Source organism: Chlorocebus sabaeus, chromosome 21 (genome assembly GCF_047675955.1).
Source record: "Chlorocebus sabaeus isolate Y175 chromosome 21, mChlSab1.0.hap1, whole genome shotgun sequence".
NCBI lineage: Eukaryota > Metazoa > Chordata > Mammalia > Primates > Cercopithecidae > Chlorocebus > Chlorocebus sabaeus.
This window is the reverse complement of record NC_132924.1, coordinates 113,895,422-113,915,454: the sequence shown is the minus strand read 5'-3', so window position 1 is coordinate 113,915,454 and position 20,033 is coordinate 113,895,422. Positions and strand designations below refer to the sequence as shown.

Sequence of the window (20,033 nt, the reverse complement as noted above, 5' to 3'; positions counted from 1 at the left end):
GTTCTGCAGGTTTCTAATCTGCCATTTAAGATTCCTTAACACTTTTTATTTTTTCATTGGGGTAAAATATGCCTAACAAAATTTACCATTTTAACCATTTTTAAGTATATGGTTCTATGGCATTAAGTCCATTCATGTTTTTGTGTAACCTTCACCACCATCCATCTCTAGAAATTTTATCCAAAACTGAAACTCTCTAGCCATTAAACACTAAATCTCTATTTCCTTCTTTCCCTAGTTCCTAACAACCACCATTCTACTTTCTGTCTCTGATCTATGAATTAGACTACTCTGGGAACTTCATATTAATGGAATCATATATTTGTCCTTTTGTGACTGGCTTATTTCATTTAGCTTAATGTCTTTGAGGTTTATCCATGTTGCAACAAGGAAAATGCATATAGCAAATTTTTTTTCCTTTTTAAGGCTGGATAATAATCCATTGTATGTATTTACCACATTTTGATTATCCATTCATCCATCATTGGACACTTGGGTTGCTTCCACGTTTTGGCTATTATCAATAATGCTGTGAACATGGGTGTACGAGTATCTGTTTGAGTTCCTTTTACTTCTTTGGGGTATATACCCAGGAGTAGAATTGCAGGATCACATGTTGATTTTTTGATTATTTTTTCTGGAGTTGCCACACCTTTTTCTGTAGCACCTATCGTATTTTATATTCCTACTGGCATCGCACGGGGTTCTAATTTTTTACATCCTTACCAACACTTACTGTTTTCGGTTAATTAAAAACATAGCCTAGGCCAAGCACGTTGGCTCATACCTGTAATCCCAGCACTTTGGGAGGCCGAGGTGGGTGGATCACAAGGTCAGGAGTTTGAGACCAGCCTGACCAACATGATGAAATCCTGTCTCTACTAAAATATACAAAAATTACAGGTGTGTGTAGTGGTACGTGCCTGTAATCCCAGCAATTCAGGAGGCTGAGGCAGGAGGATCGCTTGAACCCGGGAGAAGAGGTTGCAGTGAGCCAAGATCATGCCACTACACTCCAACCTGGGGGACAGAATGAGACTGCGTCTCAAACAAAACAAAACAAAAAAAAAACATAGCCTAATGTGTGTGAAGTGATACCTTATTATGGTGCTGATTTGCATTTTCCTGATGACTAACAATGTTGAGCCTTTTATTATGTGCTTATTGGCCATTTGTATATCTTTTTTGAGAAATGTCTGATTTAAGTTCTCTGTCCATTTTTTAATTGGATTGTTTGTTTTGTTGTTATTGAGCATAGTTCTTTATATATTCTAAATATCAGTTCTTATTGGATATTTAATTTGCAAACTTTTTCCCATTTTGTGGGTTCACTTTTTGCTCTGCTTATAATTTTTAAGTCCAAATTATCTGTTTTTCTTTTTGTTGCTCGTGCCTTTAATATCATATCCAAGAAATCATCACCAAATCCAGTGTCATGACATTCTTCTCCCAAATACTCTTGCATTTGGGTCTTTGATCCATTTTGAGTTAATTTTTATATATGATGTAAGGTAAGGGTCCAACTTCATTCTTTTGCATATGGATACCCAGTTTTCTCAGCATCATTTGTTGAAAAGACTGAATGGCCTTAGCACCCTTGTCGAAAACCATTTGACTGTATATGCAAGAGTTTATTTTTGTGCTCTCTGTTCCATTGGTCTGTTGTCTGTCTTTATGCTGTCATCTTACTGTTTTGATTATACTACCTTTGTAGTAAGTTTTGAAATCAGGAAATGTGAGTTCTCCAACTTTGTTCTTTTTCAAAATTGTTTTGGCTATTCAGGATCCCTTGAGATTCCATGTGTGTGGTTTTTGTTTTGTTTTGTTTTTTTGAGACGGAGTCTTGCTTTGTCACTTAGGCTGAGTGCAGTGGCATGATATTGGCTCACTGTGACCTCCACCTCCCAGGTTCAAGCAATTCTCCTGCCTCAGCCTACTGAGTAGCTGGGATTACAGGCACCTGCCACCATGCCTAGCTTTTGTATTTTTAGTGGAGATGGGGTTTCACCTTATTGACCAGGCCAGTCTCAAACTCCTGACCTCAAGTGATCCATCTGCCTTCGCTTCCCAAAGTGGTGGGATTACAGGTACAAGCCACTGTGCTCGGCCTCCATGTGAATTTTAAAAAGGATGTTTCTGTTTTTACAAATAGGTCATCAGGATTTTGATAGGGATTGCATTGAATCTGGAGATTGCTTTGGTTGATACTGACATCTTAAGACCTCTTTTTTTTTTTTTTTTTTTTTTTTTTTTTGAGACGGAGTCTCGCTCTGTCACCTAGGCTGGAGTGCAGTGGCCGGATCTCAGCTCACTGCAAGCTCCGCCTCCCAGGTTTACGCCATTCTCCTGCCTCAGCCTCCCAAGTAGCTGGGACTACAGGCGCCCACCACCTCGCCTGGCTAGTTTTTTGTATTTTTTAGTAGAGACGGGGTTTCACCGTGTTCGCCAGGATGATCTCGATCTCCTGACCTCGTGTTCCGCCCGTCTCAGCCTCCCAAAGTACTGGGATTACAAGCTTGAGCCACTGTGCCCGGCCCATCTTAAGACTTCTTAACTCTGAAATATGAATGGACAGTTAAGAATAACCAGATATTTAAAGAAAGCTTTCAACAAGAAAGACAACAGCAGAAATGGTCAACAGAAACTCAGAAATAGTGCAGAAAACAGAAGAAAACTTAAAAATAACTATAATTAACATCAGAGATAAGATCCATTAGTCCAGTCTTGCTTCATAGCAGTACTAAAGAAGCAAAAGTAACAGAGAACAAGAAAGACCTCTTAGAAATTAAAAATACAATAACCAGAAATTTATTTTTATTTTTATTTTTTAAATTTTTAATTCTCAGCCAGGCAAGTTACTTCTGTAGAAGGGTGCACCCTTACAGATGGAGCAATGGTGAGCGCACACTTGGACAAAGGAAGGGAAGGGGTTCTTATCCCTGACGCATGTGGCCCCTGTTGCTGTGTCGTTCCCCTGTTGGCTAGTGTTAGAGCGCACAGGCTAAACTAATTCCGATTAGTAGCCAGAATTTTTTGTTTGTTTGTTTTGACAGAGTCTAGCTCTGTCGCCCAGGCTGGAGTGCAGTGGCATGATCTCAGCTCACTTCAAGCTCAGCCTCCCGGGTTCACACCATTCTCCTGCCTCAGCCTCCCTAGTAGCTGGGACTACAGGCGCCTGCCACCACACCCGGCTAATTTTGTTTTTGTATTTTTAGTAGAGATGGGGTTTCACCATGTTAGCCAGGATGGTCTCGATCCCCTGACCTCGTGATCCGCCCGCCTTGGCCTCCCACAGTGCTGGGATTACAGGTGTGAGCACGGTGGTGCCCGGCCCAGAAATTTTTAAAAATATATGTATATACAGACATATAGGTATGTATATGTGTATATATGAATGTGTTGTGTGTATATAAATAAATGTTGAAAAATAAATATTGGAAGATAAATGTTCTAGAAAGCAGAGTAAAAGCAGAGAGATGGGAAATTTTAGAGGAAACACAAGAAAAATGAAGGAATAAATCCGGTTCCATAAAAATTATAAATGCTTTTAACTGCAAGAAACAGAACCCTTCAAGAATAAGTTTCTGGAACAAATAGGGATTTTCATTTCCTTTCACATAGTAAGAAGCATAGAGGTAAGTTATTGTAAGACTAGTTCTACAGCTCAGTTGTAGGTACTTGGTGGAATCTGTATAGTCCCTTTGGCTTTTCTGTCAAGACCACAGCAGAGTTTTAAGATCTTTCCCTTATACAACTCCTCAAAGCAGAAAGCAGAAAACAGAGAACTTCTCTTATATACTAAGCTCTTGCTAGGAGGAAAATCTTTCTCAAAAATCCTCTATAGCTTCTCCTTTTATCTCATTGACTAGAATGAGGTCACTTATCACCCCTAGATCAGTGACTATGCTTACACTTCCTGAAATAAGAGTCTAATAAGTCAAAAATTTCCAGTGTTCACAATTTTCCCTCAGATTAGTTTGTATGCTGTCAAGTAGAAGTTGTACTATGATTATTTTATTCTATAATGTTTCAACAGAATCCCCCTTTATGTTTCTATAGGAAGATAAATCTTCAATTATTCTTGCTGCTTCTCTTCATTGTAGCAAAACAGAGATATTGGTTACACCACCATCAGAAATCCTCTTGATTTTCTTTTTCCCACTCACTATTTTATTTAAAAGCCATCTTTTCAGTTCTGGATGTTCTGCTGGCAGATAACAGTCAACATTCTGTTGATTCCCTTTATGATAACTACAGTGAAATATGAGATGCAGTACTCTATAAAGAATTTCAAATTTGTCTTCTCAGTCGAGCTTTGGTTCCCTTTTTTCTACCATCATCCAAAGGAAGAAAAATAAGTTTACCCTGAAAAGTTGTTCCCCAGAGTTTCTTCATTTGCTCTCTGTTTCTGTATTCATTTATCCAACAAATTATTGGAATGCCTTCTCTGTGTAAGATGTAATGCTAGATGCTTCTCTAGTAGTAGATTCTTTTTTCTCCTTGATTTATTGGAGCCCAGAGGTGAAGGGATATTGTCTCTGTAATCGCCCTACAGCTGAGTCCTAACTACTTCAGAATTTATGGTTGAATCCTAGAGTCCCCTGTAGACTGATGAAGACAGTAACAGCTCCTGACATTTACTGAGTACTTACTATATATATCAGGTACTAATCATATATTAGTTCATTTAATCTTCAACCTACCCTTTGTGTTACACTTAGGTATTCTCATTTTCATTTTATAAATGAAACAATTCAGGCACAGAGGGGTTTAATAATGTGGCCAAGGTTACACAACTTGTAAATGGTAGCCAAGGTTTGAATCCCAGACATTCTGAATTTACAGCCCATGCATTTAATCACTGTATCATTCTGACAGCCTTTCTGATTTTTAGTCTATGTAGAACCTAGAATAATACAGAGGCATTTTATCAAACCCTGCAGTGAAATGAATACTGGAAGCTGGATGCTTCCTGTGGAATGCAGAACAGTCGATTTATGGGCAGTTTGTAAGATTTCATTGTATCTTGTGAGTAAGAATAATTAGACTAAATTTAATTAACTAAATGATAAAAAATAAATTTTTTATTTCACTGCTTTTTCTCGTTACATTGAAATTAAATAGATCCTTAGATTTTTCCCTTCTATTTTAATTGAGAATAATTCATATACTATATGATTAACTTTTCAAAACTGTGTGATTCAGTGGTTTTTACTATATTCACCATATCTTATTCCAAAACATTTTTATCACTCCCCAGAAGAAACCCTTTATGCATTAGTAGTCATTCCCTGCCTACCCTGAGAACCAGTGATCTACTTTTTGCCTTTATGGATTTGCTGGTTGAAATATTTCATATAAATAGAATTACATTATGTGGCCTTTTGTGACTGGCTGCTTTTACTTAATGTAATGTTTCCAAAGTTTATTTATGTAGTATTATGTCTCAGTACTTCATTTCTTGTTATGGCGGAATATTTCATACACATGTACCACGTTTTGTTTATCCGTTCGTCAACTGATGAACATTTGGACTACTTATATGTTTTGGCTATTATGAATAATGCCACCATGAACTTTCAAGTGCAAGTTTTTATGTAGATACATTTTCAGTTTTCCTGGCTGTATGCCTAGGAGTGGAATTGCTGAGTCTTTTGGTAACTCTGTTTTACACTTTGAGGAACTGCCAGACGGTTTTTCAAAGTTTCTGCACTATTTTATATTCCTAACAGCAATGTATGAGGGTTACAGTTTCTCTCCATCCTCATCAACACTTGTTATTATACATTTGTTTTTTAATTAAAGCCATCTTAGTAGGTGTGAATTGGTATTTCATTTGGTTTTGATTTGCAGTTTCCTAATGACTAATAATATAGAGCATCTTTTCATGTTCTTGTTCGCCATTTGTATATCTTCTTTGGAGAAATGTCTATTCAAATCCTTTGCCCACTTAAAAAAACTGGGTTTGTCTTTTTATTACTGAGTTGTAAGAGTTCTTTAGGCCAGACGTGGTGGCTCACACCTGTAATCCCAGCACTTTGGGAGGCCGAGGCGGGCGGATCGCTTGAGTCCAGGAGTTTGAGACGAGCCTGGGCAACATGGCAAAACCCCGTCTCTACAAAAAATATGAAAATTATCTGGGCATAGTGGTGGATGCCTGTAGCCCCAGCTGCCTGGGAGGCTGAGGTAGGAGGATCACTTGAACCTGGGAGGCAGAGGTTACAGTGAACCGAGATGGCAGAGTCACCCAGGCTGGAATGCAACCTCCGCCTCCCAGGCTCAAGCCATCCTCCCACCTCAGCCTCCCGGGCAACTGGGACTACAGGCGTGCGTCACCATGCCCAGATAGTTTTTGTGTGTTTTGTAGAGATGGGATTTTGCCGTGTTGCCCAGGCTGGTCTCAAACACCTGGACTCAAGCAATCCGCCCACCTCGCCTCCCAAAGTGCTGGGATTACAGGTGTGAGCCACTGCACCTGACTAGGAGTTCTTTATATTTTTTAGATAGTAGATCCATGACTTGCAAATACTTTCTCCCATTCTGTGGTATTTTTTCCCACTCTTTCATTTTTGTCTTTTGAAGTACAAAAGTTTAAATGTGGATGGAATTCCAATTTATCTATTTTCTGTGGTTACTGTGCTTTTGGTGTATCATATATGAGAGATCATTGCCTAATCAAAGGTCAGGATAATTTACTCCTGTGTTTTTTCTTAAGAGTTTTATAATATTGGTTATATAGCCAAAACAGGTTTAGTTGCTTGCTGCCTGCAGAGTCCAATTAATAAGAGCAAAGTCTAGTATAAAGTGACTTTTTTATTCCAATGTTAGCTTAAGGAAAGAAGTACAGGCTTCCTGCCTTAAAGGTACTGCTTCCCTGTTGGAGCAGAAAGTGGGCGCTTTTAAAGAAGGTGCCTACACGGGAGCAGAAATGAGCAGGTGGAAGATCCACATATACCCTTTGGTGCCTTCTCTCTCAGGCAGTCACGTTGGTGGCTTCATGGGCAAAAATACCTCACAGAGGTGGCTGAAAACTCTAGCAGACATACTTTTGGTTGTAGATTAACTGTTACCTCTTGAGGCAACCTCCTGGTGGGTGAGAGTTCCACTCTGGATTGTCTAAGCACATAGTTAGATCAGATCAGCTTGCCCTGTAGGGATTGTCTGGTGAAAAGGAGATAAAAGGTCATAATTGCATTTCTTTTATTCCTTTATGTTTTTCTTTTTTTTCTTTTCTTTTCTTTTCTTTCTTTTTTTTTTTTTTTTGAAACAGAGTCTCATTCTGTCACTCAGATTGGAGTGTAGTGGCATGATCTTGGCTCATTGCAGCCTCTACCTCCTGGGCTCAGGCAATCTTCCCACCTCAGCCTCCTGGGTAGCTGGGACTGTATGTGCATGCCACCATGCCCAGACAAGTTTTTGTATTTTTTGTAGAGATGGAGTTTTACCATGTTGCCCAGGCTAGCCTCAAACTCCTGGGCTCAAGTGATCTGCCTGCCTTGGCTTCCCAAAGTGCTGGGATTACTGGTGTAAGCTACCACCCCTGGTGTATAATTGCATTTCTAAAGAGCTAAGTAGGAAGTGGGGGGGAGGAGGAAAGAAAAAAATAATTTAACTATTTCTTAGAAAAATGGGGGTGCACAATTATGTAATAGGTATATGACCCATTTTGTTTTATTTTTAATTTTTGTGAAGATGGAGTCTATGTTGCCCAGTCAGGTCTTGAACTCCTGGCCTCGAAAAGTGATCCTCCTGCCTTGGATTCCCAAAGTGCTGGGATTACAGGCATGAGCCAACATGCCTGGCCTATTTCGAGTTAGTTTTTGGGTATGTTGTGAGGTAGTAGCCCAACTTCATTCTTCTGCATGTGGATATTCAGTTGTATCGGCACCAGTTGTTGAAAAGACCATTCTTTCTTCATTGAATTGTCTTGCCGACATTGTAAAAAAAAAAATCAATTGACTGTAAATGTTAGATTTTATTTCTTGTTCTACTGAGAAATAATTCACATACTGTATGATTCACTTTTTAAAAGTGTGTAATTCAGTGATTCTTAGTGTATTTACACAATGGGCAACTGTCACCACTATCTGATTCTAAAATATTTTTATCACTCCCAAAAAGAAACCGTTTATGCATTGGAAGTCATTCCCTCCAGCCCCTGACAACCACTGATCTACTTTTTGCCTTTATGGATTTACTAGTTGCACCTTGTTCTGTCCTGTTCTATGTGTGTCCTTATTCCAATATTATTACACTGTCTTGATTACTACAGTTTTATAGTAAATTTTGGAATCAGGAAGTATAAGTCCTCCAACTTCTTTCTTCTTTTATAAGATTATTTTGATAATTTCAAGTCCGTTGTATTTCCATATGAATTTTAAGATCAGCTTGTCAGTTTCTACAAAAAAAAAAAAAAAATTGAGATTTTAATAAGGATTACATTGAATCTGTAGATCAACTTGGGAAGTGTTGTCATTTTATGATATTAAGTCTTCTTAGATTCTTTTTTTTTTTTTTTTTGAGATGGAGTCTTGCTCTTGTTGCCAGGCTGGAGTGCAGTGGTGTGATCTTGACTCACTGCAACCTCTGCCTCCCAGGTTATCAGTTATTACTAATACAAATATTTACTGGATTTTTGCTATGTGATAGTCTCTACAATAATTTGTTTTACTTGTATTATCTCATTTAATCCTCACAAAATTATTTTGAAGTTGAGAAAAATTTGCCATATAAAGAAGAGTATGATAACATATTCTAAAGGAAATAAAGAGAAAGGATACCTCTTCTGGATTTTAGCAAAGAGAGCTTAGAATTAGACTTTTTGAAAAATAAGTAGAGTTTTGATGAGAAGGAATAGGGTTTTTGGAAAATTGTCTCCTGAAGAAGTGGTATCTGGTATCTGCAGCGTCTTGAATAACCAAAAGAATTTTGGTGGTGGTGGTTGTGGTTGAGGTTTGCACATATGTTGGAGTGGCTTGCTCATATTAATAGAGTGAGAAAACAGAGGGAAAGGGAAAAGTAGATGATATGAGAGAAAACTGACGGAATGGTAGACTAAGGCCCTAAACACCCAATGTTAGCCTGAAGTGAGAGTAGAAGAAGAATGGGGAAAGATGTGGAGAATTATGTAGATAAAGAAGTAAACTTTTCGTTTGATGATGTTGATCTTCAGAGTGGATTTGAAGGTAATGTGATTTTCAGAGTGAATTAAAAGTTGAGGGATGAAGTTAAGATCCAGAGAAGAATTCGGAAGGTTAGAATAACTGTTGTGACTATAATATGATGTTAAAAACAAGCATGATTTTCTTGTTTGAAAAACTAGATAGTGTGAAGTAGTGTGAAGGACCAGGCAAATCTAAGTTCCATGAATTGGTCATGGAATCAATTACACTAGTTTTGTTATTTTCTCCACCAGTGTGTGGTAACCTGACAGGAAAAATGGAATAATTGAATGATCAGATTTACCCAAAATTTGTATCTGGCAAACTAGTTGATAAAATAGCAAGAATTAGCCAGAAAATCTAAGACATCACCAATGGCATTGTTGCAATTTTGAGCCACAAAGTATGTGAAGGAAGACAACAGTGGCCAAATCTTAGCAACTGTTTGAGAGATTAATGTTGTTTGAGCAGATTAATATAGTGAGATAGACATTTAAGAAGCTGGGATAAGTATGTGTGCCTCTGGGGTGTGTGAGGTTCTAAATTGAGATCTTTTCATCATTTTTATTTCTTTTGTAAAGACTGTGATGCTTCTTTGGGTCTTGAAGATAGAATGGAAATAAATGCTTTTAGAGGTGAGAGGTTAAGAGAAATCTATGGCAGAGTGTTAAAAGAGTAATTGAAGTTCATACTGAATGTAGCAAGGGTAGTAGATAAAATGAGCCAGAGGCCTTGGTAGATTGCAGCTTTGAGGATGGGGAGAGATGGAATAAGTAGATGTCTTGTACTTAACCAAAGGAAAAGCTATTGATAAATGTGGTGAAGTGATAGTTTATAATCTGTCATGGAGGAATCAGTATACTTTCAAAAATTAAGGCTAACATTTTGGTAAGGAAATATGTTTGGAAAATTGTTCTATTCATTACTTTTCCTAAGGTTTATTTTATATAGTAACTGTACTTGCTCAGGTGACAGTAAATAAGAATATTTTATCCATGCAGGAGGAACCTTTGTGTTCCAGACTGCATTTATGTGATCTTCAAAGAGTAAGAACTGTGTTTGTCTTATTTGTGGTTATAGTCTGAGCCCTAACAGTGCCAAGCACATGTATTAGTATATATTTACTTAATGATTGAAGGCTCAATAAATAGATTGTATTGAGAGAAGTATGCTTAAGTAATTAGGCCTTGGTACTGAAAGCTAAACCAAACTGCAGCTCAGAAAATTTGGAATCTATTTGTTTATAATGCCCTGATCTGCTATGAAACAGTCTAGGTAGGGCAACTAGCAGGCTGTAAACAAAGAAGACCTTTTGATGAAGTTTAAATCTCTTACCTCAACAGCTCTTGTTACTATTCCCTGCCCCCCTTATTTTCTTTGAAATTATGTGGTAAGATGCAGCATAGCAGGGTCCTGTGTCCTTTATTGAAATGAAATTTCTCTTTCATTCTCCTCTACATTTTATAATTCTCTCTTGCTCCCTTATGTTCAGACTTCATAGCATGGCGTTTATACTTTCTACAGTCTAATCCCTTTCACCTTTTCAGCCTTATTGTTTCTCTACCTGTTTTTCATTTAAATTTCTCTTTCTTTTTTTAAGAAAACAAGGATGCTGCTAAAGCTTCATTTAAATTTCACAAACATATATCGATCCTTTGCTATGTCCCAGGTATTATATGACATTGAGCTATACCAATCTAGTTTTTCCTGTGTCTTAAACTTTCTCGCCTGTGTTTCAGAAAAAACAAACTCTTTGTTACAGAATTTTTCCTATATATAGGACTCCCTCCTCCGTACTTTCCTCATCCATCTAAATGCCAACCTTTCAAGGCCGTCCTCCTTCCTCATTATTACCTTGTGTCAAGAATCTTGTTTATTTCTCATGTACAGCAGTTACACAAATAAAAATACAACTATCTCCTACTCCACTGCCCAACGGTAAACTCCTTAAGAGGCGGGAAGGCCATTTTAAAATCTTTCTTCTCCCTTTCATAAATGTTTATAGTATTGCATCTATTTGAGATGATAGGTAGAAATAGTAGAGCATGGTGTGAGTGAGGGGATTACCAATGCCTAAAAGAACTATGGACTTGTATATTCCAATTCGTTCGATGTCATTCTGTCCTTTTAAAATTTGATATCTTGTATGGTTGCTTGACTTTGTAGCCTTTGTCAAATGAAACTTCTAGGAAGATACCTTAATGGATAGTAGCCCCAGAATTTCTTGGCTATAGGGTATAATCCACATTTTCAAATACAATTCTGTTTTTGTTTTTTCACAAGGCTTATGGCTTTGCATACAAGTTCCAATCTCTAAGCAGCATTTGTTGGGGAAAGAAGTCATCGAAGAGCCATACTGAGAAGAATAAACTATTTTAACTGGTAGCTATTTCAGAAAGAATGTGGCAGTTACACATTTTCTAAACTGTATTGAGGAGGTTTTGGTGCTAACAGTGAGATCTGGCTGGTACTGTGTCCTAAATTTTGGGGGTTTTTTGGACAGATCTTCTTTAATACTGAGGTATTATATTATATATACTTTTCAACTTCTTTTTCTGTTGAGAGAGAGAACAAATGGAATTTATATGCCTACAACTTTTCTGGGACAAAATAATTTTTTTAATGGGAGAAACACTTATCCTTGATACAGTGTTTTATGTTAGACGTGGTTTGGAAGGTAAATATAAGTGGACCAGAAAATTGGAAATACTGTGCTTTTTTATTATTCATGGACCGTCTAGATATCCCATATGCATAGGTCACATTTATCAGGTGTAATATAGTGTAGTGTGTAATAACAAAGAATTTATCCATTTAAAGATGAAAGTATTCATTTATAGTATTTCTGGCACTTATTTTGTAATTTGAAACTTAAAACCCTATCAGCTGGTAAAGAGATTATAAGCAAAGGCTAAAATTTTATATTATCTTTTGTTAATGTCAGGGCAAAGTCCAGATTGAATATAAGTCTACTTTATTTTATAGGCCTATGAAGAATACACCAGCAAGCTAGATGCACTCCAACAAAGAGAACAACAGTTATTGGAATCTCTGGGGAACGGAACTGATTTTTCTGTTTCTAGCTCTGCATCAATGGACACCGTTACATCTTCTTCCTCTTCTAGCCTTTCAGTGCTACCTTCATCTCTTTCAGTTTTTCAAAATCCCACAGATGTGTCACGGAGCAACCCCAAGTCACCACAAAAACCTATCGTTAGAGTCTTCCTACCCAACAAACAGAGGACAGTGGTGAGTCAATTTTAATATCACCATTTTGCTGTTTCTTTGTATTTTTCAGACAGATCAGTTGTTGAAAATTAATATATTATTAATACTCAGAGGTCATGCAAATAGAGGCATCCATGTCATGCAGGAATGAAAAAGACATAATTATTTGGTGGCAAAGTCCATATTCCTTAACTGAAATAAATTGTATTGTCTCTGGTGTTGGATTTGACATTTAAACCTGTCTGCCAAACTTGAACCACAGTCGTGTCTAAGCACTAGTTTAAAATAAATCAGAATTTTAAGACTTGAGCTTGTTCGTTATCTAATTTGTGTCAGGTAAGATTCATTCTTCACCCTTGAGAAATCTCCTTTCTGAGTTATATTATCGGATGTTGAACTCTCAGTGTGATTGATATGTTTCCCCTCATCTACTTAACTTTTGGTTGTTGAAAATTAGTATTACCATTGGAACAGCGTACCCTGTAAGTAACATTTAAAGCATTTAAAGAGAATCTGTGGAATTATTGTGGATGGTCTATAATCCTTAAGTGCAACAAATATTGTCAGTAGACTTAATAAGTAACCCATCTGTATACATCACTACTTTTTAAATGTCTGTGGTTACTTTTGACAATTAAAAAAATTTCATTTCCAAATACAACTGAAGTCAACGTTTTTCATTTTTTTCTCTGACATCAGAAATTAAAAGTGCAATTGGTCATTGTTTAATGTTCCAAAAATTCCTTTCTGACTTAAGAAAAAAATGTTATTATAAAGGCATTTTACTCTCAGAAGTTAAGAATTCCTGCATATGAGTTTAGAAAACTAATGGAGTTATAAGTTATCAGCCTGTAAATTTTTATCTTAGGAAATATGGCTTTCTAAAGGCATCGTTTATTGTCAGGGAATAACATGCCTTTTTTCCATGTACAGACAAAAGTTGGTTGTAAAAAATGGACTCTAATTTTTCATTGTACAGAATTACAAATCAATTTATAAAACAAATCCAGTTCTCCTACCCTTTCTCTTCTGTTGGGTAGAATGAAATTAAAATTATTTTTCCCACATTAAGATGGGGAATTACTAAGCATATCTTTCCAGGGATGCCCCATTTAAAGGGGAATGTCAACATATGAATTATCTGTGAATAGATATTCTATCTTTGAAGTAGCCTAACAAAACTGTGGCAAATATCCTATCCCCAGTAGATCTTAAATTAATTCTTCATTGTCTGTATTCATGAGCAGAAAGTAGGAAATGTGTTCTTCAGTCCTAGGCATTTCCCTTCTCTTCATCATGGTATTCTTGTTCCTTCCAGGTTCCACTAAACTTAGTAATTGTGTGAGTTTCTGTATACAGATGTAAAATTGGGGTTGTTGGAGCCCTTTCAAATTTCTCAGCCTAATGATTAAGTTTAACTAGCCTCCGGCCGGGCGCTGTAGCTTATGCCTGTAATCCCAGCATTTTGGGAGGCCGAGGCAGGCGGATCACGAGGTCAGGAGATGAGACTATCCTGGTTAACACATGGTGAAACCCTGTCTCCACTAAAAATACAAAAAAATTAGCCAGACATAGTGGCGGGCTCCTGTGGTCCCAGCTATTTGGGAGGCTGAGGCAGGATAATGCCGTGAACCTGGGAGGCGGAGCTTGCAGTGAGCCGAGATTGCACCACTGCACTCCGTCCTGGGCGACAGAGCGAAACTCTGTCTCAAAAAAAAAAAAAAAAAAAAGTTTAACTAGCCTCCTCGTATTTATGAGGGAGGACAAGAGAAATTTACAAGTATCCCTAAAGCTTATAATTTCCGTTTTAAAAAGAAATGAAAACAACTGAGACTCTTCAAAGATGTAAAATGATCGTAAATGAATAACTATTGGGCAATTGACTAGGCTTACCTTCATTATTCTGGCTAGGCTTAGCTTAAATAAGTAACTTGTTCCTGTCCATCATACTCCCAGTTTAACAATTCATATTCAATACTCAGAAAAACTGTATATCGTGAACTTAAAAGGTCTTATGAATTGTCAATAAATGGGTTTGTGGTAGTAAACTCTTTCAAGAACATTATTTTGCCATTCTCTCTTTTATCTGAATCTGTTAACCCTTTACTTAACTACCTCTTTTCCTCTCCTTTTCTCCCCTCAATTTTTATTAACATTAACAGTTACTGTTTGAGCATTTGCCATGCTGTGTTCCAAGTTCTGTGCTAAGGACTTTACATATATATTCTCAGCCAAGATAATTCACATTCTAAGTAAAATTGTTTGTGGTAGTGAATGACCACTCCTCCATCAAAATACATACGCTTCTGTTTGTCCTGAACACTCAGGAACAAAGGTTAGTAGAACCTACTAGCAGCAAATGAAATCAAGTATGAAGAATGAGATTATATTTTTTAAAGTGGACTTAGATTTGTAGACCAAGATAGCACACTAAACACTTGCCTTTATATCTTTATTCCTCTCCAGAAATTTCATTGAAATGATAGTAAAGATATGTAAAAAGAATAATAGGATAGGATTTTGTCAGAGAACTAGAAATGTTTAAGAATTCCTGGACGATGGAAACTATATGAGTGGTTACATAAATAAGCCAAAATAGAAAACCAAACAAAATACTAGGAGCTAGAGTCTTACATGAAGGGAGCCATTCTTAGCAAAATCCTGATGACGCAGATAGCATAGTCAGCAGATTACAAAGAAGTGGATTTGCCTGTTGGATAGTCATCAGACTAATTAGTCAAAGGTCTTGCTCTGGAAGGAAGACAAAGTCATGTGTCTTCATAAATCAAGCAGGTGATGTAAATACGAATATTTTGAAGGTGTGTATTAGTTGTGAGTCCTGTGGAGAACCAAAACAAACCAGATTCAACTAAAAACACTGAAATTCTGAATTAAAAAAAATTTTTAAAGGTCCTGGCCTGATATTTTGAGACATCTGATAATGGGTTGCTGAGTCCTGAGTCCCCGATATAGCCTTACATTGCACATGTCCATAGAGATGTGAATGTTGCCTCCTGGAATTGTACAACAAGGGGATCCTGTTAGTTCCTCTTCTGTATATATGGAACAAATAATTTATAGCATTTATTCCATGAAAAAAGCTCTAAAAGTCATTTTCTGAACAAAATTTCTGCCTGGAGAGTTCTGTGTCACTGCTGTGTGTGTTTAAATGGTGGAACTGAACATCAGATGTCTCTGAACCTCAGAGAAATCCAGTGGGGTAAAAAGTAAAGGTTAATCTACCCAGGAGTAAAATAATACTCTGCTTCCGTCTGGAATATACCAGACTTCTCACCTCTGTACCCATTAGTAATCTGTTTGGAAAACAAACTGCTTTCTCCTACTACACAACACATTTTTGTGACTAGATGTGTGGGGGTGTTTACCCCACCAAGCAATCTCCAGTTCTCTGTAGGTAATCAGCTGGGTGTCTCTACCCAGTTGTCTACAATTGTTGTTAAGTCGCCTTCAATTTAACTCAGTTCTGACACTATCTACCCAGGGATAGCATAGACCCCACAGGTTAAGAGCTCAGTCCCACAAGACTGTGCCCTCTTGAGATGCTAGTCACAAGTTCCAGGTTGTGACTTATACTTCTCACCAGCTGGCTATAAATCAAGGATTCCCACATCTTCTAATCTTTTACCATTTGCTAGAATAGCTCAAAAAACTTCGAGAAACACTTACGTTTACTGGTTTGCTATAAAGGATGTTACAAGAGGTAAAAAACAAACAGCCAGATGGAAGAAATGCATAGGGAAAGGTATGTGGGAAGGGATGCAGAGCTTCTGTGCTCTCTTTAGGAGCATCACCTTCCACTGCCTCCAAATGTTCGGCACCCTGGAAGCTCTAGGAACCTTGCATTTCAGTGATTTTTATGGAAGGTTCATCATATAGGTGTGATATTTACTAGGCCAATCTCCAGGACCTCCCACCTTCTCAGAGGTTGGTGGATGGGGCTGAAAGTTCCAGACTTCACATCATGGCTTGGCCTTTCTTTTGACCACCTTCCATTCAGGAACCCACCAAAAGTTACCTCATTAGAACAAAAGATACTCCTATCACTTAGGAAATTCCAAGGGATTCAGAGCTCTGTGTCAAGAGCCAAGGTCGAAGACCAAATATGAGAACAAAAGATGCACCTGGCACCCTGATCACTCAGGAAATTACAAGTTTTAGGAGCTCTGTGCCTGGAACTTGGGTTGAAGGCCAAAGGGTTGAAGACCAAAATATATATTATTATAAACCACAATATCAGAGTTTGTCAACGTAACAAACCACTTGCCATTTGTTGGACCTCTACAACTGTGCAGGAGAAAGTCCCCACCAAATCAATCTACTTTTTATTTTATGAATATGACTGGAACACCAACAGCAACAGAGAAAACTCAAGAAATAAAGCAACTAGAAGATGTAAAAATATTATAGCTCAGGATGTACTTCATTCTCGAAGCCAAATCAATTTGATATGGAAATTGAGTCAGAGGACCACAGAGTTTGAAAATTGAAAGTATGATTGTTGACTTTTGTTAAACAGAAAGGCCAAGTATTAGGATAGCTAGAGTTAATAAGTATTTTGGAAAGTAAAGCTAAAGACATACCTTTTAAGATACACAATAAGGGGGCAAATATGAGAGAAAAGAGACGTGAAGAGAGCAAACGTTCCAACTTCTGTTTAATAAACAAAGAAGCAAACAAAAATAGAGGGAAGATGTATTCACAGACATAATACAAGACAATTTTCCTGTGTTGAACAAAAACCAGCCTTCAGATAGATAGGGGCAACTGACTGTCAACAGGAAAACAAAAACAGAAATTGACCTGGATACTTGCTGTATAATTCGAAAGTTGAAAGAGAACATCTTAAGCCCTTTCAGAAAGATAAACTGGCAATCTACAGAAGAATGAAAATTGGATAGTTTTCTCATTGGCAAACTGAGGGCTAGAAGGCAGTGGATCAGGGCCATTAAAGATCTAATGAAAGTTGATAGCCAAGCTAATATTAAAAGTAAGACACTTTGGGTATCTGGGGACTGAAAATTATTTCAGTAGAATATAATAGGTATCTAGAAATAGATCCCAGATTTTCAGAAAATGTTATTTGAAAAAATGCTTCAATCAGTAAGAAGACAGTACATTATTTAATTTTTGGTGCTGGCATATCTAGAAGAAAACAAAATTGGGCCCACATCTTAGACTGCTTACAAAAGTAAATTCTGTCAGAATCAAGAGATTAAATACAAAAAAAAAAAAAAAATGTAAATCTTTCAAGAAAAATCTAGTAGGCTGAGTAGGCTGCATGTAAAATCTAGGAGTTGAGATCACTATCTTAATCAAAACTTAATTAGCTCAAAAGCTGTAAGAGACAGATTGATTAAATACAACTTCAAAATTATGTATGCTCCCCCACAAAAAAAAAAAAAAATCCTTGACAAAGTCAATAGTCTGTATAAATTTGGAAACAGCATTGGTGCCCAGATAACAACAAGTAAATAGTCTTTTGTATATTCAAAGAACACTTCAAAATTGACAAGAAAAAGACAAAACCCGGTAGAAAAATAGGGAAAAGATATAAATAGGCAGTTCATATAAGATTAAATCCAAATGAACAGTAAAGCACATGAGCACTGTTCAGATGCAGTCAGTTGTGAGTGTGCAAATTAAAACTATGAGATCATTTAATCTGTCTGGCGAAATAGAATTTATTATTGGCAGGGATTTAGTGAGAAAACTCCCTTAGTTAAGGATAGAAATGTGAAGTATCACAGTTTATTGGAAGGCACTTTGATAGTATCTGTCAAAATTTACAAGAGCTGTATCTTCCAAGCCAGTACTCCAACTATTGGGAATTTAGCACACAAAAGCACCAATATATAGGGACGTTTATACAAGGATATTTGTTAAATCATTGTAATGAGAAAAAAATATAGAATGTCATCAGTAGAGAAATGATTGTATAAATCATGGTACAGACACACCATGTAGTACAAAGCAGCCTGTAAAAAGACTTGTACTTGAAGGTTTTTCTGAGAGGTATTATAATTGAGAAAAGGAAAGATGTAGGAAACTGTGACATTACTTACTTATTCTTTATGTGTACCACATTGCGGTATTCTAGTAGGTCTAGAAATATCTCTCTCAACTAGCAATGCTGAATAAAATATGTTTGTTTAAGTGTATAGCTGAGCTTAATAGAAAGAAAAACCTTTAGAGGGTGAAAACAAAAGGGAGTTGAAAAAACCAAAGAAGCATGGGGGCTGATCTGTTAAGGTATTGCTGAACTATAGCCTTCAACAAATGTAACCCACAGTCTGTTTTTATATAGCCTGCAAACTAAGAATGGATTTTACAGTTTTAAATGCTTGAAAAAAATTAAAGGAATAATAGTATTTCATAATCTATGAAAATTACATGAAATTCAAATTTTGGACAGGTACAGTGGCTCATGCCTGTAATCCTAGCACGGGAGGCTGAGGGGAGTGGATCACCTGAGGTCAGGAGTTCTAGATCAGCCTAGCCAACATGGCGAAACCCCCGTCTCTACTAAAAATACAAAATTAGCCGGGTATGGTACCTCATGCCTATAACCCAGCTACTTGGGAGGCTGAGGCAGGTGAATCGCTTGAACCTGGGAGGTGGAGGTTGCAGTGGGCCGAGATTGTGCCATTGCACTCCAGCCTGGGCAACAAAAGCGAAACTCCGTCTCAAAAAAAAAAATTAAAATTAAAATTTCAGTGTCCATAGGTAAAATGTTACTGGAACACAACAATGCTAATCTGTTTACATGTTGTCTGTGGCTGGTTTCATGCTTTAGCAGTGGTGTTGAGCAGTTGTACATCACGCTGTAATCTACAAAACCTCTGGTTCTTTACGGAAGAAGTTTGCTGACCTCTGCTATAGTGACCTCAAGGCCAGTTTGTCACTCTGTAATAAAGGACGTGAATATCAGTGTGTGGGGATACAACACTGGGCCTTCAGCCTGTGTCACAAAGGTAATTGGAACCCAGATTCTCACATAAAACTGACCCTTTGAAGGACATTACCTTCAGTGAAAGGATGAAATCTATTCACCAGAATACATAAAGGTAACAATAAACTTGACTGTCTTTGACAGTACTCTAAAGTTTCTCCTGTGACTTCTTAACTATGGACCTATTCTAATCATTGTGTGGGATTCAAATTTATACTACCTACATTGTCTAGGAACCCTCAAGCCATGAAGTGGGCATAACAACTGGTCTTGAGTGGTAATAGCACTCAGGCACTGCACAGAAGCAATGCAAACCGTCCCTTGGCCCATCTAGGTCTCGTAGAATTCACAGAGATAATGCTTTACTGACGATCTGAAGATCTCAAGTTATAAGACATGCAAGGAAACAGTCTACCATCAGTGAGTTAGCAGACTTAAAAACAGCAGGGTTAGACTCCTAAGAAAGAACCAAGTAGAGCTTTTAGGTAGTCTTGATTTAAACCTCATCATCTATGAAGTATTCTTGCTTGGATTAGGACTTTCTCCTGTGCCCCTTCCAATTCACTAAAAGTAACCACTATTTCATTTCTATCTTTGTCAGTTACTTTGAAACTTCAAATTGTGTGATGGAAATCAACATACAGAGAAAGAGAAAAAGCAAATATGAAAAGATA

General features: G+C 37.3%; 1 protein-coding gene across 9 annotated transcripts in view; it reads left to right on the top strand.

Moving 5' to 3' along the window:
- The window catches only part of BRAF (B-Raf proto-oncogene, serine/threonine kinase), a 200,563-nt gene that overhangs the window by 80,263 nt on the left and 100,267 nt on the right, over positions 1–20,033 (top strand). For all 9 annotated transcript variants that reach the window (XM_073009411.1, XM_073009408.1, XM_007983167.3 and 6 more), the window contains one exon: positions 12,147–12,410. In XM_073009411.1, coding sequence (XP_072865512.1) covers positions 12,147–12,410 — 264 coding nt within the window. The remainder of the gene's footprint in view (positions 1–12,146; positions 12,411–20,033) is intronic.